The sequence below is a fragment of the Ambystoma mexicanum genome, chromosome 10 (genome assembly GCF_040938575.1).
Source record: "Ambystoma mexicanum isolate Mex_15411 chromosome 10, UKY_AmexF1_1, whole genome shotgun sequence".
NCBI classification, from domain to species: Eukaryota; Metazoa; Chordata; class Amphibia; order Caudata; family Ambystomatidae; genus Ambystoma; species Ambystoma mexicanum.
The window spans coordinates 28,532,600-28,553,914 of NC_090932.1; the positions used below are offsets into that span (position 1 = coordinate 28,532,600).

General features: G+C 47.7%; 1 protein-coding gene across 1 annotated transcript in view; it reads right to left on the bottom strand.

Annotated features, from left to right (window-relative positions):
- The window catches only part of LOC138492760 (torsin-like protein), a 243,520-nt gene that overhangs the window by 140,317 nt on the left and 81,888 nt on the right, over positions 1-21,315 (bottom strand). The window contains exon 4 of the mRNA XM_069620139.1: positions 11,084-11,380. Within this exon, the coding sequence (XP_069476240.1) occupies positions 11,084-11,380 (297 nt within the window). The remainder of the gene's footprint in view (positions 1-11,083; positions 11,381-21,315) is intronic.

The window sequence follows — 21,315 nt, forward strand, 5'->3', positions numbered from 1 at the left end:
ATTCCACGCTGAGCCAAAGCATCATTATCTGAGCGACTACACGCAGAGCCAAAGGATCATTATCTGAGCGACTCCACGCAGAACCAAAGCATCATTATCTGAGCGACTCCATGCAGAGCCAAAGTATCATTATCTGAGCGACTCCACGCAGAGTCAAAGCATCATTATCTGAGTGACTCCACGCGGAATCAAAGCATCATTATCTGAGCGACTCCACAAAGAGCCAAAGCATCATTATCTGAGCGACTCCACGCGTTGTCAAAGCATCATTATCTGAGCGACTCCAAGCAGGGACAATGCATCATTATCTGAGCGACTCCACGCTGAGCCAAAGCATCATTATCCGAATGACTCCACACAGAGCCAAAGGATCAATATCTGAGGGATTCCACGCAGAGCCAAAGCATCATTATCTGAGCGACTCCACGCAGGGTCAATGGATCATTATCTGAGCGACTCCACGCTGAGCCAAATCATCATTATCTGAGTGACTCCACGCAGAGCCAAAGCATCATTATCTGAGCAACTCACGCAGAGCCAAAGCATCATTATCTGAGCGACTCCACGCAGAGCCAAAGCATCATTATCTGAGTGATTCCACGCAGGGCCAATGCATCATTATCTTAGCGACTCCACGCAGAGCCAAAGCATCATTATCTGAGCGACTCCACGCAGAGCCAAAGCATCATTATCTGAGCGACTCCACGCTGAGCCAAAGCATCATTATCTGAGGGACTGCATGCAGAGCCAAAGCATCATTATCTGAGATACTCCAAGCAGAGCCAAAGCAATATTATCTGAGCGAATCCACGCAGAGTCAAAGTATCATTATCTGAGCGACTCCACGCAGGGCCAATGCATCATTATCTGAGTGACTCCACGCTGAGCCAAAGCATCATTATCTGAGCGACTCCACGCAGAGCCAAAGCATCATTATCTGAGCAACTCCACACAGAGCCAAAGCATCATTATCTGAGCGACTCCAGGCAGAGCCAAAGCATCATTATCTGAGCGACTCCACGCAGAGCCAAAGCATCATTATCTGAGCGACTCCACGCAGAGTCAAAGCATCATCATCTGAGTGACTCCACACAGAGTCAAAGCATCATCATCTCAGCGACTCCACGCAGAGCCAAGGCATCATTAGCTGAGCAACTCCACACTGAGCCAAAGCATCATTATCTGAGCGATTCCACACAGAGTTAATGCATCATCATCTGAGCGACTCCACGCTGAGCCAAAGCATCATTATCTGAGCGACTCCACGCAGAGTCAAAGCATCAATATCTGAGCGACTCCATGCAGAGTCAAAGCATCATCATCTGAGCGACTCCACACAGAGTCAAAGCATCATCATCTGAGCGACTCCACACAGAGTCAAAACATCGTTATATGAGCGACTCCACGCAGAGCCAAAGCATCATTATCTGAGCGACTCCACGCTGAGCCAAAGTATAATCATCTGAGCGACTCCACCCTGAGCCAAAGCATCATTATCTGAGCAATTCCACGCAGAGCCAAAGCATCATTATCTGAGCGACTCCACGCAGAGCCAAAGCATCATTATCTGAGCCACCATGAAGAGCAAAAGCATCATTATCTGAGCGATTCCACACAGGGTCAATGCATTATCATCTGAGTGATTCCACTCAGAGTCAAAGCATCATCATCTGAGCAACTCCACGCATAGTCAAAGCATTTTATCTGAGCAACTCCACGCAGAGCCAAAGCATCATTATCTGAGCGACTCCACGCTGACCAAAAGCATCATTATCTGAGCGATTCCACTCAGAGCCAAAGCATCATTATCTGAGCGACTCCACGCTGAGCCAAAGCATCATTATCTGAGGGATTCCACACAGAGTCAATGCATCATCATCTGAGCGATTCCACTCAGAGCCAAAGCATCATTATCTGAGCGACTCCACGCTGAGCCATAGCATCATTATCTGAGCGACTCCACGCTGAGCCAAAGCATCATTTCTGAGCAATTCCACGCAGGGTCAATGCATCATCATCTGAGCGACTCCACGCTGAGCCAAAGCATCATTATCTGAGCGACTCCACGCAGAGCCAAAGCATCATTATCTGAGCGGCTCCACGCAGAGTCAAAGCGTCATTATCTGAGCAACTCCACACAGAGCCAAAGCATCATTATCTGAGCGACTCCACGCAGAGCCAAAGCATCATTATCTGAGCCACCATGAAGAGCAAAAGCATCATTATCTGAGCGATTCCACACAGGGTCAATGCATTATCATCTGAGTGATTCCACTCAGAGTCAAAGCATCATCATCTGAGCAACTCCACGCATAGTCAAAGCATTTTATCTGAGCAACTCCACGCAGAGCCAAAGCATCATTATCTGAGCGACTCCACGCTGACCAAAAGCATCATTATCTGAGCCATTCCACTCAGGGCAAAAGCATCATTATCTGAGCAACTCAACGCTGAGCCAAAGCATCATTATCTGAGCGATTCCACGCAGAGCCAAAGCATCATTATCTGAGCGACTCCACGCAGGGCCAAACCATCATTATCTGAGCGATTCCACTCAGAGCCAAAGCATCATTATCTGAGCGACTCCACTCTGAGCCAAAGCATCATTATCTGAGGGATTCCACACAGAGTCAATGCATCATCATCTTAGCGACCCCACGCTGAGCCATAGCATCATCATCTGAGCAATTCCACGCTGACCCAAAGCATCATTATTTGAGCAATTCCACGCAGAGCCAAAGCTTCATTATCTCAGTGACTCCATGCAGAGCCAAAGCATCATTATCTGAGCGACTCCACTCAGAGCCAAAGCATCATTATCTGAGCGACTCCACTCTGAGCCAAAGCATCATTATCTGAGGGATTCCACACAGAGTCAATGCATCATCATCTTAGCGACCCCACGCTGAGCCATAGCATCATTATCTGAGCGATTCCACGCAGAGCCAAAGCATCATTATCTGAGCGACTCCACACAGAGCCAAAGCATCATTATCTGAGCAATTCCACGCAGGGTCAATGCATCATCATCTGAGCGACTCCACGCTGAGCCAAAGCATCATTATCTGAGCGATTCCATGCAGAGCCAAAGCATCATTATCTGAGCGACTCCATGCAGAGCCAAAGCATCATTATCTGAGCGATTCCACGGAGGGTCAATGCATCATCATCTGAGCGACTCCACGCTGAGCCAAAGCATCATTAACTGCGTGACTCCACGCAGAGCCAAAGCTTCATTATCTGAGCGACCACACAGAACCAAAGCATCATTATCTGAGCGATTCCATGCATGGTCAATGCAATATCATCTGAGCGACTCCACGCTGAGTCAAAGCATCATCATCTGAGCGACTCCACGCTGAGCCAAAGCATCATTATCTGAGCGACTCCACGCAGGGTCAAAGCATCATTATCTGAGCGATTCCACGCAGGGTCAATGCATTATCATCTGAGCGACTCCAAACTGAGCCAAAGCATCATTATCTGAGCGACTCCACGCAGAGCCAAAGCATCATTATCTGAGCAATTCCACGCAAAGCCAAAGCATCATTATCTGAGCGACTTCACGCTGAGCCAAAGCATCATTATCTGAGGGATTCCACACAGAGTCAATGCATCATCATCTGAGCGACTCCACGCTGAGCCATAGCATCATTATCCGAGCAACTCCACGCTGAGCCAAAGCATCATTATCTGAGCAATTCCACGCAGGGTCAATGCATCATCATCTGAGCGACTCCACGCTGAGCCAAAGCATCATTATCTGAGCAATTCCACGCAGAGCCAAAGCATCATTATCTGAGCGACTCCACGCAGAGCCAAAGCATCATTATCTGAGCGGCTCCACGCAGATTCTAAGAGTCATTATCTGAGCAACTCCACACAGAGCCAAAGCATCATTATCTGAGCGACTCCATGCGGACCCAAAGCATCATTAACTGAGCCATTCCACCCAGAGCAAAAACATCATTATCTGAGCAACTCAACGCTGAGCCAAAGCATCATTATCTGAGCGACTCCACGCAGGGCCAAACCATCATTATCTGAGCGATTCCACAGAGGGTCAATGCATCATCATCTGAGCAATTCCACGCAGACCCAAAGCATCATTATTTGAGCGATTCCACTCAGAGCCAAAGCTTCATTATCTGAGTCACTCCATGCAGAGCCAAAGCATCATTATCTGAGCGACTCCACTCTGAGCCAAAGCATCATTATCTGAGGGATTCCACACAGAGTCAATGCATCATCATCTGAGCGACTCCACGCTGAGCCATAGCATGATTATCTGAGCGATTCCACACAGAGCCAAAGCATCATTATCTGAGCGACTCCACACAGAGCCAAAGCATCATTATCTGAGCAATTCCATGCAGGGTCAATGCATCATCATCTGAGCGACTCAACGCTGAGCCAAAGCATCATTATCTGAGCGATTCCACGCAGAGCCAAAGCATCATTATCTGAGCGACTCCACGCAGAGCCAAAGCATCATTATCTAAGCGATTCCACGGAGGGTCATTGTATCATCATCTGAGCGACTCCACGCTGAGCCAAAGCATCATTATCTGAGTGACTCCACGCAGAGTCAAAGATTCATTATCTGAGCGACCACACAGAGCCAAAGCATCATTATCTGAGCGATTCCATGCATGGTCAATGCATTATCATCTGAGCGACTCCACGCTGAGTCAAAGCATCATCATCTGAGCGACTCCACGCTGAGCCAAAGCATCATTATCTGAGCGACTCCACGCAGGGTCAAAGCATCATTATCTGAGCGATTCCACGCAGGGTCAATGCATTATCATCTGAGCGACTCCAAACTGAGCCAAAGCATCATTATCTGAGCCATTCCACGCAGAGCCAAAGCATCATTATCTGAACAACTCCACGCAGAGCCAAAGCTTCATTATCTGAGCGACCACACAGAGCCAAAGCATCATTATCTGAGCGATTCCATGCATGGTCAATGCATTATCATCTGAGCGGCTCCACGCTGAGTCAAAGCATCATCATCTGAGCGACTCCACGCAAAGCTAAAGCATCATCATCTGAGCGACTCCACGCTGAGCCAAAGCATCATTATCTGAGCGACTCCACGCAGGGCCAAAGCATCATCATCTGAGCGACTCCACGCAGGGTCAAAGCATAATTATCTGAGCGACTCCACCCAGAGCCAAAGCATCATTATCTGAGCGACTCCACGCAGAAACAAGGCATCATTATCTGAGCGACTCCATGCTTAGCCAAAGCATCATTATCTGAGAGATTCCACACAGAGTCTAGGCATCATGTTATGTTATGTTATGTTATGTTATTTTGCACTTATATAGCGCCTTATACACCATTGGTATGGTCTGAAGGCGCTGGTAGGTTGAACGCCCTTGGGAACCGTAGTTCAGATCAGTAGAGAGAGTAGGGAGAGTCAAAAGGTGTGTGTGAGCACCGGGTATGTGTGCAGCTCGTGCGGTACTCGTGTAATAGCTGCTTCCTAGCGGTAGGTGTGGTGGTTGAGCGATCAGGAGAATGTGTTCGTTCTGGCTGGATTTATCCGGAACGGAGGTGGCTGCGTTAGGCCTGAGGAAAATGCCTGGCTGGGGGTGTGAAACCAGCAGTGTTTACATAGAGTGGTGTGGAGTAAGCGGCGGAATGTTGCTATGAGAACAGTTATACCGAATGGTGTCATAGTATCTCTGTGTTCTAGATGAGTGGTGATGTAAAGGAGAGAGTAAGCCTGGTGGTGTGATATGATGGTTGTGCTCTTTCAACGAGCACACTTCTAAATGTAATTTTCCCAGAGAGGGTACTGGGCAAACCTCTAAGTTCAATTTTCCCAGAAAGGATACTGGGCACACTTCTAAATTCAATTTACCAGAGAGGCTATTGGGCAGAGGGCTATTGGGTACACTTCTAAAAGCAACTTTCACAGCGTGGCTATTGGGCACACTTCTGAATGCAACTCTCACAGAGGGGTTATTGGGAACACTACTAAATTCACAGCGAGGTTATTGGGCACACTTCCAGATGCAACTTTCACATAGGATCTTGGGTACACTTCTAAATTCAATTTACCATAGAGGCTATTGGGCACATTTCACATGCTAACATTCACAATTCTATCTAGATGCGACGCAGGCCAATATTCACAATTCCATCTAAGAGTGGACATGCTGACATTCACAATACCATCTGAGAGTGGACATGCTAACATTCACAATTCTATCTAAGTGTGGGCATGCTAACATTCACAATTCCATCTGAGAGTGGACATGCTGACATTCACAATACCATCTGAGAGTGGACATACTAACATTCACAATTCCATCAAGATTCGACGCAGGCCAATATTCACAATTCCATCTAAGAGTGGACATGCTGACATTCACAATACCATCTGAGAGTGGACATACTAACATTCACAATTCCATCAAGATTCGACGCAGGCCAATATTCACAATTCCATCTAAGAGTGGACATGCTGACATTCACAATTCCATCTAGATGCGACGCAGGCCAATATTCACAATTCCATCTAAGAGTGGACATGCTGACATTCACAATACCATCTGAGAGTGGACATACTAACATTCACAATTCCATCAAGATTCGACGCAGGCCAATATTCACAATTCCATCTAAGAGTGGACATGCTGACATTCACAATTCCATCTAGATGCGACGCAGGCCAATATTCACAATTCCATCTAAGAGTGGACATGCTGACATTCACAATACCATCTGAGAGTGGACATGCTAACATTCATAATACCATCTGAGAGTGGACATACTAACATTCACAATTCCATCAAGATTCGACGCAGGCCAATATTCACAATTCCATCTAAGAGTGGACATGCTGACATTCACAATACCATCTGAGAGTGGACATGCTAACATTCATAATACCATCTGAGAGTGGACATACTAACATTCACAATTCCATCAAGATTCGACGCAGGCCAATATTCACAATTCCATCTAAGAGTGGACATGCTGACATTCACAATACCATCTGAGAGTGGACATGCTAACATTCACAATTCTATCTAAGTGTGGGCATGCTAACATTCACAATTCCATCTGAGAGTGGACATGCTGACATTCACAATACCATCTGAGAGTGGACATACTAACATTCACAATTCCATCAAGATTCGACGCAGGCCAATATTCACAATTCCATCTAAGAGTGGACATGCTGACATTCACAATACCATCTGAGAGTGGACATGCTAACATTCACAATTCTATCTAAGTGTGGGCATGCTAACATTCACAATTCCATCTGAGAGTGGACATGCTGACATTCACAATACCATCTGAGAGTGGACATACTAACATTCACAATTCCATCAAGATTCGACGCAGGCCAATATTCACAATTCCATCTAAGAGTGGACATGCTGACATTCACAATTCCATCTAGATGCGACGCAGGCCAATATTCACAATTCCATCTAAGAGTGGACATGCTGACATTCACAATACCATCTGAGAGTGGACATACTAACATTCACAATTCCATCAAGATTCGACGCAGGCCAATATTCACAATTCCATCTAAGAGTGGACATGCTGACATTCACAATACCATCTGAGAGTGGACATGCTAACATTCACAATACCATCTGAGAGTGGACATGCTAACATTCACAATTCCATCAAGATTCGACGCAGGCCAATATTCACAATTCCATCTAAGAGTGGACATGCTGACATTCACAATACCATCTGAGAGTGGACATGCTAACATCCACAATTCTATCTAAGTGTGGGCATGCTAACATTCACAATTCCATCTGAGAGTGGACATGCTGACATTCACAATACCATCTGAGAGTGGACATACTAACATTCACAATTCCATCAAGATTCGACGCAGGCCAATATTCACAATTCCATCTAAGAGTGGACATGCTGACATTCACAATTCCATCTAGATGCGACGCAGGCCAATATTCACAATTCCATCTAAGAGTGGACATGCTGACATTCACAATACCATCTGAGAGTGGACATACTAACATTCACAATTCCATCAAGATTCGACGCAGGCCAATATTCACAATTCCATCTAAGAGTGGACATGCTGACATTCACAATTCCATCTAGATGCGACGCAGGCCAATATTCACAATTCCATCTAAGAGTGGACATGCTGACATTCACAATACCATCTGAGAGTGGACATACTAACATTCACAATTCCATCAAGATTCGACGCAGGCCAATATTCACAATTCCATCTAAGAGTGGACATGCTGACATTCACAATACCATCTGAGAGTGGACATACTAACATTCACAATTCCATCAAGATTCGACGCAGGCCAATATTCACAATTCCATCTAAGAGTGGACATGCTGACATTCACAGTTCTATCTAAGTGTGGACATGCTGACATTCACAATTCTATCTAAGTGTGGGCATGCTAACATTCACAATTCCATCTGAGAGTGGATATGCTAACATTCACAATTCCATCTAGATGCAACGCAGGCCAATATTCACAATTTCATTTAAGCGTGGACATGCTGACATTCACAATACCATCTGAGAGTGGACATGCTAACATTCACAATTCCATCTAGATGCGACGCAGGCCAATATTCACAATTCCATCTAAGAGTGGACATGGTGACATTCATAATACCATCTGAGAGTGGACATGCTAACATTCACAATTCTATCTAGATGCGACGCAGGCCAATATTCACAATTCCATCTAAGAGTGGACATGCTGACATTCACAATACCATCTGAGAGTGGACATGCTAGCATTCACAATTCCATCTAGATGCGACGCAGGCCAATATTCACAATTCCATCCGAGAGAGGACATGCTAACAGTCACACTTCCATCTAGATACGACGTGGGCAAGAGTCTAGAATCCTGAGTGTGGCACATGCTAACAGTCACATTCTATCTAGATGCGAAGTGAGCTAAAGTTAAGAATCCTGAGTGTGGCACATGCTAACAGTCACATTTCTATCTAGATGCGACGCGGGCTAAAGTTTTGTTCCTACATGTGTGGCACTAGCATATGCATCATAAGGCAACATTTGTAATCCATTTACAGTGTTCACAAGTCTTCCTCGGTATGTATTATTAAAGTCTATGGCAGTCTATGCTATGGAAGGGAAGGTGGAGTGACAGGGGCTGTCGATGGCGATGTCGACGGGATGTCTATGGCAAGCCCCTCTCAGGAATCAATCTCGGTATACAGTAACCCCGAGAGCCCTTCACCCGTGATAAGCTGGCACCCAGGGAGAGGTTGCCTCGAGGCATGAGCACTACAGGAGACCCTCCAAATGCGAGGACTCTCAGTCAGAAAGGCCATCTAAGTGTGGTACATGCTAACATTGTTACACCTGTCTGAGTGTGACGCAAGGTAATCTTGATCGTTCTCTGTATGTGTGGCACTAGTCAGCATTGGTTAGTGTGCTAGTGTGTAGTGTAATGCAGCATTTGCAGATAGTCAGGACTGGATCTAGGCTGATGGTCACAAAATCTCTCTAGGTACGCAAGGTGCAGTTCTATGGCAGTTTACGCTATGATAGGTAAGGTAGAGTGGCAAGGGCTTTCTGGAGTAGAGTGATTGCTCTACTCCCCACTCATGCCACACTCACAGTTTTGTTGGTGTCTGGCTTTCTTCGCTTCCCTGCGGACACCTGCAGACACATCTTGGAGCCGCCTCTGTAGGAGCCGCCCTTTGCCTTGGGGCCCTTAGCCGCTGGGGCTGCCGGGCAGAGGGCTGCCCAGGTCTGGTCCAGGATGAGGAAGGAGATGGTCAATCAGGCCAGGGGGAGGGAGTGGGAGGCGGGACAATGGGGGAGGAAGCACTACCACGGCTACGGAGCCCGCAAGGGTCCCGAGTTTAGCAAAAAGCCACGGTGCTCCTAAAGGGGTCCATGGGGGATCGCATGCACACGCTCACCTGATGCCAGGATGGGAAATGGCACAGGGAGCGGGTGTGCAGCGACTCCAGGAGCCACATATCTCGTCGATGGAGATGGCCAATCAGGCCAGGGGGAGGGAGTGGGAGGCGGGACAATGGGGGAGGAAGCACTACCACAGCTACGGAGCCCGCGAGGGTCCCGAGTTTAGCAAAAAGCCACGGTGCTCCTAAAGGGGCCCAGGGGGGTCGCATGCACATGCTCGCCTGATGCCAGGATGGGAAATGGCACAGGGAGCGGGTGTGCAGCGACTCCAGGAGCCACAAATCTCGTCGATGGAGATGGCCAATCAGGCCAGGGGGAGGGAGTGGGAGGCGGGACAATGGGTGAGGAAACACTACCACGGCTACGGAGCCCTCGAGGGTCCCGAGTTTATCAAAAAGCCACGGTGCTCCTAAAGGGGCCCAGGGGGGTCGCATGCACACGCTCACCTGATGCCAGGATGGGAAATGGCACAGGGAGCGGGTGTGCCACGACTCCAGGAGCCACAAATCTCGTCGATGGAGATGGCCAATCAGGCCAGGGGGGGGAGTGGGAGGCGGGACAATGGGTGAGGAAACACTACCACGGCTACGGAGCCCTCGAGGGTCCCGAGTTTAGCAAAAAGCCACGGTGCTCCTAAAGGGGCCCGGGGGGGTCGCATGCACATGCTCACCTGATGCCAGGATGGGAAATGGCACAGGGAGCGGTTGTGCAGCGGCTCCAGGAGCCACAAATCTCGTCGATGGAGATGGCCAATCAGGCCAGGGGGATGGAGTGGGAGGCGGGACAATGGGGGAGGAAGCACTACCACGGCTACGGAGCCCGCGAGGGTCCCGAATTTAGCAAAAAGCCACGGTGCTCCTAAAGGGGCCCAGGGGGGTCGCATGCACACGCTCACCTGATGCCAGGATGGGAAAAAAAAAATGAGGAACTTCACCATTGGTTGCCTTGTACTTCTGAAGATATTGTGTGCGAAAAGTGGAGTGGAAGGGAAGTCTGCCTATGCCACCACTAAGTAACCCAACAAAAGGGCGATGTCGATGAGCAGTTTGAATCGAGTTGAGTGTGAAGAATAAGGTATGTTTTAGCAGATGCTCTTAACAGAAGTTGTCAGTTGCTGCGTTTTCCAATAGCTCTTACCTTGTACTTTGGGATATGGTCATCATGTGGAAAGTGCATGGCGGACACGAACAAGTGGACACATTTGCTATTCAATCCTTGTTTGTAAACCTGCTCTGCAATGATCTTGCTGATGAAGTTCTTGCCGGTGCCAGTCCAGCCATGCAGAGACAGGGTCAGGGCTTTCTTTGGGTCCTGGTTGCTCATAAAGCTCTTTAGGGCTTTCAGAATGACTTCCTTGGCCAGGTGCTGCCCAAACAGCTTCTGTTCCAGGTCTACCTGTAGGGCCGTGGCTTTCATCATCTGAGCTACTCCACGCTGAGCCAAAGCATCATTATCTGAACGATTCCACACATAGACAAAGCATCATTATCTGAGTGACTCCACGCAGAGACAAAGCATCACTATCTGAGTGACCAAGCAGAGCCAAAGAATCATTATCTGAGCAATTCCAGGCGGGGTCAATGCATTATCATCTGAGCGACTCCACGCTGAGTCAAATCATCATCATCTGAGTGATTCCACAGAGAGTCAAAGCATCATTATCTGAGCGACTCCACGCAGAGTCAAAGCATCATCATCTGAGTGACTCCACACAAAGTCAAAGCATCATCATCTGAGCGACTCCACAGAGTCAAAGCATCATCATCTGAGCGACTCCACGCAGAGTCAATGCATCATTATCTGAGCGACTCCACGCAGAGCCAAAGCATCATTATCTGAGCAACTCCACGCTGAGCCAAAGCATCATTATCTGAGCGATTCCACATAGAGCCAAAGCATCATTATCTGAGCGACTACACGCTGAGCCAAAGCATCATTATCTGAGTGATTCCACACAGAGTCAATGCATCATCATCTGACGACTCCACGCTGAGCCAAAGCATCATTATCTGAGAGATTCCATGCAGAGCCAAAGCATCATTATCTGAGTGACTCCACGCAGAGTCAAAGCATCATTATCTGAGCGACTCCACACACAGCCAAAGCATCATCATCTGAGCGACTCCACACAGAGTCAAAGCATCATTATCTGAGCTACTCCACAGAGAGCCAAAGCATAATTATCTGAGCGACATCACGCTGAGCCAAAGTATAATTATCTGAGTGACTCCACGCTGAGCCAATGCATCATTATCTGAGCGATTCCACGCTGAGCCAAAGCATCATTATCTGAGCGACTCCACGAAAAGTCAAAGCATCATTATCTGAGCGACTCCACGCAGAGCCAAAGCATCATTATCTGAGCGACTCCACGCAGAGTCAAAGCATCATTATCTGAGCGACTCCACGCAGGGTCAATGCATCATTATCTGAGCTACTCCACGCTGAGCCAAAGCATCATTATCTGAGCGACTCCAAGCAGAGCCAAAGGATCATTATCTGAGGGACTCCACACAGAGCCAAAGCATCATTATCTGAGCGACTCCACGCAGAGCCAAAGCATCATTATCTGAGCGACTTCAGGCAGAGCCAAAGCATCATTATCTGAGCGACTCCACACAGAGCCAAAGCATCATTATCTGAGTGACTCCACGCAGAGTCAAAGCATCATCACCTGAGCGACTCCACGCAGGGTCAATGCATCATTACCTGAGCGACTCCACGCTGAGCCAAAGTATCATTATCAGAGCGACTCCACACAGAGCCAAAGGATCATTATCTGAGCGACTCCACGCAGAGCCAGAGCATCATTATCTGAGCGACTCCACGCACAGCCAAAACATCATTATCTGAGCGACTCCATGCAGAACCAAAGCATCATTATTTGAGCGACTCCACACAGAGCCAAAGCATCATTATCTGGGCGAATCCATGCAGGGTCAATGCATTATCATCTGAGAGACTCCACGCTGAGTCAAAACATCATCATCTGTGTGATTCCACACAGAGTCAAAGCATCTTTATCTCAGCGACTTAAGGCAGTGTCAAAGCATCATCATCTGAGCGACTCCACACAGAGTCAAAGCATCATCATCGGAGCGACTTGACGCAGAGTCAAAGCATCATTATCTGAGCGACTCCACGCAGAGCCAAAGCATCATTATCTGAGCGACTCCATGCTGAGCCAAAGCATCATCATCTGAGCGACTCCACGCTGAGCTAAAGCATCATTATCAGAGCGATTCCACACAAAGTCAATGCATCATCATCTGAGCGACTCCACACTGAGCCAAAACATCATTACTGAGCGATTCCATGCAGAGCCAAAGCATTATTATGTGAGCGACTCAACACAGAGTCAAAGCATCATCATCTCAGCGACTCCAAACAGCGTCAAAGCATCATCTTCTGAGTGACTCCACGCAGAGCATCATTATCTGAGCGACTCCACGGAGAGCCAAAGCATCATTATCTGAGCGACTCCAAGCTGAGCCAAAGCATTATTATCTGAACGACCCCACGCTGAGCCAAAGCATCATTATCAGAGCGATTCCACACAAAGTCAATGCATCATCATCTGAGCGACTCCACACTGAGCCAAAACATCATTACTGAGCGATTCCATGCAGAGCCAAAGCATTATTATGTGAGCGACTCAACACAGAGTCAAAGCATCATCATCTCAGCGACTCCAAACAGCGTCAAAGCATCATCATCTGAGTGACTCCACGCAGAGCATCATTATCTGAGCGACTCCACGGAGAGCCAAAGCATCATTATCTGAGCGATTCCATGCTGAGCAAAAGCATCATTATCAGAGTGATTCCACATAGACTCAATGCATCATCATATGAGCGACTCCACGCTGAGCCAAAGCATCATTATCTGAGCGATTCCACACAGAGCCAAAGCATCATTATCTGAGCGACCACGCAGAGCCAAAGCATCATTATCTGAGCGATTTCACGCAGGGTCAATACATTATCATCTGAGCGACTCCACGCTGAGTCAAAGCATCATCATCTGAGCAACTCCAAACAGAGCTAAAGCATCGTTATCTGAGCGACTCCATGCTGACCCAAAGCATCATTATCTGAGCCATTCCACTCAGAGCAAAAGCTTCATTATCTGAGCGACTCCACACTGAGCCAAAGCATCATTATCTGAGAGATTCCACGCAGGGCCAAAGCATCATTATCTGAGCGACTCCACGCAGGGCCAAACCATCATTATCTGAGCGATTCCACGGACGGTCAATGCATCATCATCTGAGCAATTCCACGCTGACCCAAAGCATCATTATTTGAGCGATTCCAAGCAGAGCCAAAGCATCATTATCTGAATGAATCCATGCAGAGCTAAAGCATCATTATCTGAGCGACCACGCAGAGCCAAAGCATCATTATCTGAGCGATTCCACGCAGGGTCAATGCATTATCATCTGAGCGACTCCACGCTGAGTCAAAGCATCGTCATCTGAGCGATTCCACGCAGAGACAAAGCATCTTTATCTGAGCGACTCCACGCAGAGCCAAAGCATCATTATCTGAGCGACTCCAGCAGAGCCAAAGCATCATTATCTGAGCGACTCCACGCAGAGCCAAAGCATCATTATCTGAGCGACTCCACGCAGAGTCAAAGCATCATTATCTGAGCGACTCCACGCAGGGTCAATGCATCATTATCTGAGGACTCCACGCAGAGCCAAAGCATCATTATCTGAGCGACTCCACGCAGGGTCAATGGATCATTATCTGAGCGACTCCACGCTGAGTCAAAGCATCATTATCTGAGCGACTCCACGCAGGGCCAAAGGATCATTATCTGAGGGACTCCACGCTGAGCCAAAGCATCATTATCTGAGCAACTCCACGCAGAGCCAAAGCATCATTATCTGAGCAACTCCACGCACAGCCAAAGCATCATTATCTGAGCGACTCCACGCAGAGCCAAAGCATCATTATCTGAGGGACTGCATGCAGAGCCAAAGCATCATTATCTGAGCTACTCCAAGCAGAGCCAAAGCAATATTATCTGAGCGAATCCACGCACAGTCAAAGCATCATTATCTGAGCGACTCCACGCAGGGTCAATGCATCATTATCTGAGCGACTCCACGCAGAGCCAAAGCATCATTATCTGAGCAACTTCACGCTGAGCCAAAGCATCATTATCTGAGCGACTCCACGCAGAGCCAAAGCATCATTATCTGAGCAACTCCACGCAGAGCCAAAGCATCATTATCTGAGCAACTTCACGCAGAGCCAAAGCATCATTATCTGAGCAACTCCAGGCAGAGCCAAAGCATCATTATCTGAGCGACTCCACGCAGAGCCAAAGCATCATTATCTGAGCGACTCCACGCAGAGTCAAAGCATCATCATCTGAGTGACTCCACACAGAGTCAAAGCATCATCATCTGAGCGACTCCACTCAGAGTCAAAGCATCATCATCTGAGCGACTCCACACAGAGCCAATGCATCATCATCTGAGCGACTCCACGCAGAGCCAAGGCATCATTATCTGAGCAACTCCACACTGAGCCAAAGCATCATTATCTGAGCGATTCCATGCAGAGCCAAAGCATCATTATCTGAGCGACTCCACGCAGAGTCAAAGCATCAATATCTGAGCTACTCCATGCAGAGTCAAAGCATCATCATCTGAGCGACTCCACACAGAGTCAAAGCATCATCATCTGAGCGACTCCACACAGAGTCAAAACATCATTATATGAGCAACTGCACGCAGAGCCAAAGCATCATTATCCGAGCGACTCCACGCTGAGCCACAGCATCATTATCTGAGCGACTCCACGCAGAGCCAAAGCATCATTATTTGAGCAATTCCACGCAGGGTCTATGCATCATCATCTGAGTGACTCCACGCTGAGCCAAAGCATCATTATCTGAGCGATTCCACGCAGAGCCAAAGCATCATTATCTGAGCGACTCCACGCAGAGCCAAAGCATCATTATCTGAGTAATTCCACTGAGGGTCAATGCATCATCATCTGAGCGACTCCACGCTGTGCCAAAGCATCATTATCTGAGTGACTCCACGCAGAGCCAAAGCTTCATTATCTGAGCGACCACACAGAGCCAAAGCATCATTATCTGAGTGATTCCATGCATGGTCAATGCATTATCATCTGAGCGACTGCACGCTGAGTCAAAGCATCATCATCTGAGCTACTCCACGCTGAGCCAAAGCATCATTATCTGAGCAATTCCACGCATAGCCAAAGCATCATTATCTGAGAGACTCCACGCAGAGCCAAAGCAGCATTATCTGAGTGACCACGCAGAGACACAGCCTCATTATCTGAGCGATTCCATGCAGGGTCAATGCATTATCATCTGAGTGACTCCACGCTGAGTCAAATCATCATCATCTGAGTGATTCCACGCAGAGTCAAAGCATCATTATCTGAGAGACTCCACGCAGAGCCAAAGCATCATTATCTGAGCGACTCCACGCTGAGCCAAAGCATCATTATCAAAGCAGCATTATCTGAGTGACCACGCAGAGACAAAGCATCATTATCTGAGCGATTACATGCAGGGTCAATGCATTATCATCTGAGTGATTCCATGCTGAGTCAAATCATCATCATCTGAGTGATTCCACGCAGAGTCAAAGCATCATTATCTGAGAGACTCCACGCAGAGCCAAAGCATCATTATCTGAGCGACTCCACGCTGAGCCAAAGCATCATTATCTGAAGGACTCCACACAGAGCCAAAGCATCATTATCTGAGCGACTCCACGCAGAGCCAAAGCATCATTATCTGAGCGACTCCAGGCAGAGTCAATGCATCATCATCTGAGCGACTCCACGCTGAGCCAAAACTTCATTACTGAGCGATTCCATGCAGAGCCAAAGCATCATTATGTGAGCGACTCAACACAGAGTAAAAGCATCATTATCTGAGCGACTGCACGCAGAGTCAAAGCATCATCATCTCAGCGACCCCAAACAGAGTCAAAGCATCATCATCTGAGTGACTCCACGCAGAGCATCATTATCTGAGCGACTCCACTGAGAGCCAAAGCATCATTATCTGAGCGACTCCAAGCTGAGCCAAAGCATTATTATCTGAATGACCCCACGCTGAGCCAAAGCATCATTATCTGAGCGATTCCATGCTGAGCAAAAGCATCATTATCAGAGTGATTCCACATAGACTCAATGCATCATCATCTGAGCGACTCCACGCTGAGCCAAAACATCATTATCTGAGCGATTCCACACAGAGCCAAAACATCATTAACTGAGAGACTTCACGCAGAGCCAAAGCATCATTATCTGAGCAACCACGCAGAGCCACAGCATCATTATCTGAGCGATTTCACGCAGGGTCAATACATTATCATCTGAGCGACTCCACGCTGAGTCAAAGCATCATCATCTGAGTGATTCCACACAGAGTCAAAGCATCATCATTTGAGTGACTCCACGCAGAGTCAAACATCATTATCTGAGCAACTCCACACAGAGCTAAAGCATCGTTATCTGAGCGACTCCATGCTGACCCAAAGCATCATTATCTGAGCCATTCCACGCAGAGCAAAAGCTTCATTATCTGAGCGACTCCACACTGAGCCAAAGCATCATTATCTGAGCGACTCCACGCTGAGCCAAAGCATCATTATCTGAGGGACTGCATGCAGAGCCAAAGCATCGTATCTGAGCGACTCCACGCAGAGCCAAAGCATCATTATCTGAGCAAATCCACACTGAGCCAAAGCATCATTATCTGAGCGACTCCACGCAGAGCCAAAGCATCATTATCTGAGCGACTCCACGAAAAGTCAAAGCATCATTATCTGAGCGACTCCACGCAGAGCCAAAGCATCATTATCTGAGCGACTCCACGCAGAGTCAAAGCATCATTATCTGAGCAACTCCACGCAGGGTCAATGCATCATTATCTGAGCTACTCCACGCTGAGCCAAAGCATCATTATCTGAGCGACTCCACGCAGAGCCAAAGGATCATTATCTGAGGGACTCCGCACAGAGCCAAAGCATCATTATCTGAGCGACTCCACGCAGAGCCAAAGCATCTTTATCTGAGCGACTCCAGGCAGAGACAAAGCATCATTATCTGAGCGACTCCACGCAGAGCCAAAGCATCATTATCTGAGTGACTCCACGCAGAGTCAAAGCATCATCACCTGAGCGACTCCACGCAGGGTCAATGCATCATTACCTGAGCGACTCCACGCTGAGCCAAAGCATCATTATCAGAGCGACTCCACACAGAGCCAAAGGATCATTATCTGAGCGACTCCACGCAGAGCCAGAGCATCATTATCTGAGCGACTCCATGCACAGCCAAAACATCATTATCTGAGCGACTCCATGCAGAACCGAAGCATCATTATTTGAGCGACTCCACGCAGAGCCAAAGCATCATTATCTGAGCGACTCCATGCTGAGCCAAAGCATCATTATCTGAGCAACTCCACGCTGAGCTAAAGCATCATTATCTGAGCGATTCCACACAGAGTCAATGCATCATCATCTGAGCGACTCCACGCTAAGCCAAAACATCATTACTGAGCGATTCCATGCAGAGCCAAAGCATTATTATGTGAGCGACTCAACACAGAGTAAAAGCATCATTATCTGAGCGACTCCACGCAGAGTCAAAGCATCATCATCTCAGCGACTCCAAACAGCGTCAAAGCATCATCATCTGAGTGACTCCACGCAGAGCATCATTATCTAAGCGACTCCACGGAGAGCCAAAGCATCATTATCTGAGCGACTCCAAGCTGAGCCAAAGCATTATTATCTGAACGACCCCACGCTGAGCCAAAGCATCATTATCTGAGCGATTCCATGCTGAGCAAAAGCATCATTATCAGAGTGATTCCACATAGACTCAATGCATCATCATCTGAGCGACTCCACGCTGAGCCAAAGCATCATTATCTGAGCGATTCCACACAGAGCCAAAACATCATTAACTGAGACTTCCCGCAGACCCAAAGCATCATTATCTGAGTGACCACGCAGAGCCAAAGCATCATTATCTGAGCGATTTCACGCAGGGTCAATACATTATCATCTGAGCGACTCCACGCTGAGTCAAAGCATCATCATCTGAGTGATTCCACACAGAGTCAAAGCATCATCATCTGAGTTACTCCACGCAGAGTCAAACATCATTATCTGAGCAACTCCACACAGAGCTAAAGCATCGTTATCTGAGCGACTCCATGCTGACCCAAAGCATCATTATCTGAGCCATTCCACTCAGAGCAAAAGCTTCATTATCTGAGCGACTCCACACTGAGCCAAAGCATCATTATCTGAGAGATTCCACGCAGGTCCAAAGCATCATTATCTGAGTGACTCCACGCAGGGCCAAACCATCATTATCTGAGCGATTCCACGGACGGTCAATGCATCATCATCTGAGCAATTCCACGCTGACCCAAAGCATCATTATTTGAGCGATTCCAAGCAGAGCCAAAGCATAATTATCTGAGTGACTCCATGCAGAGCTAAAGCATCATTATCTGAGCGACCACGCAGAGCCAAAGCATCATTATCTGAGCGATTCCACGCAGGGTCAATGCATTATCATCTGAGCGACTCCACGCTGAGTCAAAGCATCATCATCTGAGCGATTCCACGCAGAGCCAAAGCATCTTTATCTGAGCGAATCCAAGTAGAGCCAAAGCATCATTATCTGAGCGACTCCAGCATGGCTAAAGCATGATTATCTGAGCGACTCCGCGCAGAGCCAAAGCATCATTATCTGAGCGACTCCACGCAGAGTCAAAGCATCATTATCTGAGCGACTCCACGCAGGGTCAATGCATCATTATCTGAGCGACTCCACGCTGAGCCAAAGCATCATTATCTGAGCGACTCCACGCACAGCCAAAGCATCATTATCTGAGTGACTCCATGCAGAACCAAAGCATCATTATCTGAGCGACTGCACGCAGAGCCAAAGCATCATTATCTTGGCGAATCGATGCAGGATCAATGCATTATCATCTGAGCGACTCCATGCTGAGTCAAAACATCATCATCTGTATGATTCCACACAGAGTCAAAGCATCTTTATCTGAGCGACTTAAGGCAGAGTCAAAGCATCATCATCTGAGCGACTCCACACAGAGTCAAAGTATCATCATCTGAGCGACTCCACACAGAGTCAAAGCATCATCATCGGAGCGACTCGACGCAGAGTCAAAGCATCATTATCTGAGCGACTCCACGCAGAGCCAAAGCATCATTATCTGAGCGACTCCATGCTGAGCCAAAGCATCATTATCTGAGCGACTCCACGCTGAGCTAAAGCATCATTATCTGAGCGATTCCACACAGAGTCAATGCATCATCATCTGAGCGACTCCACGCTGAGCCAAAGCATCATTATCTGAGCGATTCCATGCAGAGCCAAAGCCTCATTATGTGAGCGACTCCACACAGAGTAAAAGCATCATTATCTGAGCGACTCCACGCAGAGTCAAAGCATCATCATCTCAGCAACTGCACACAGAGTCAAAGCATCATCATCTGAGCGACTCCACGCAGAGTCAGAGCATCATTATCTGTGCGACTCCACTCAGAGCCGAAGCATCATTATCTGAGCGACTCCACACTGAGCCAAAGCATCATTATCTGAGCGACCGCAAGCTGAGCCAAAGCATCATTACCTGCGCGATTCAATGCTGAGCAAAAGCATCATTATCTCAGCAATTCCACACAGACTCAATGCATCATCATCTGAGCGACTCCACGCTGAGCCAAAAAATCATTATCTGAGCGATTCCATGCAGAGCCAAAGCATAATTATCTGAGTGACTCCATGCAGAGCAAAAGCATCATTATCTGAGCGACCACGCAGAGCCAAAGCATCATTATCTGAGCAATTCCATGCAGGGTCAATGCATTATCATCTGAGCGACTCCACGCTGAGCCAAAGCATCATTATCTGAGCGATTCCACGCATAACCAAAGCATCATTATCTGAGAGACTCCACGCAGAGCCAAAGCATCATTGTCTGAGCGACCACGCAGAGACAAAGCATCATTATCTGAGCGATTCCATGCAGGGTCAATGCATTATCATCTGGGCGACTCTACGCTGAGTTAAATGATCATCATATGAGTGATTCCACACAGAGTCAAAGCATCATTATTATAGCGACTCAACGCAGAGTCAAAGCATCATCATCTGCGTGACTCCACATAGAGTCAAAGCATCATTATCTGATCGACTCCACGCAGAGTCAAAGCATCATTATCTGAGCGACTCCACGCAGAGTCAAAGCATCATTATCTGAGCGAATCCACACTGAGCCAAAGCATCATTATCTGAGCGACTCCACGCAGAGCC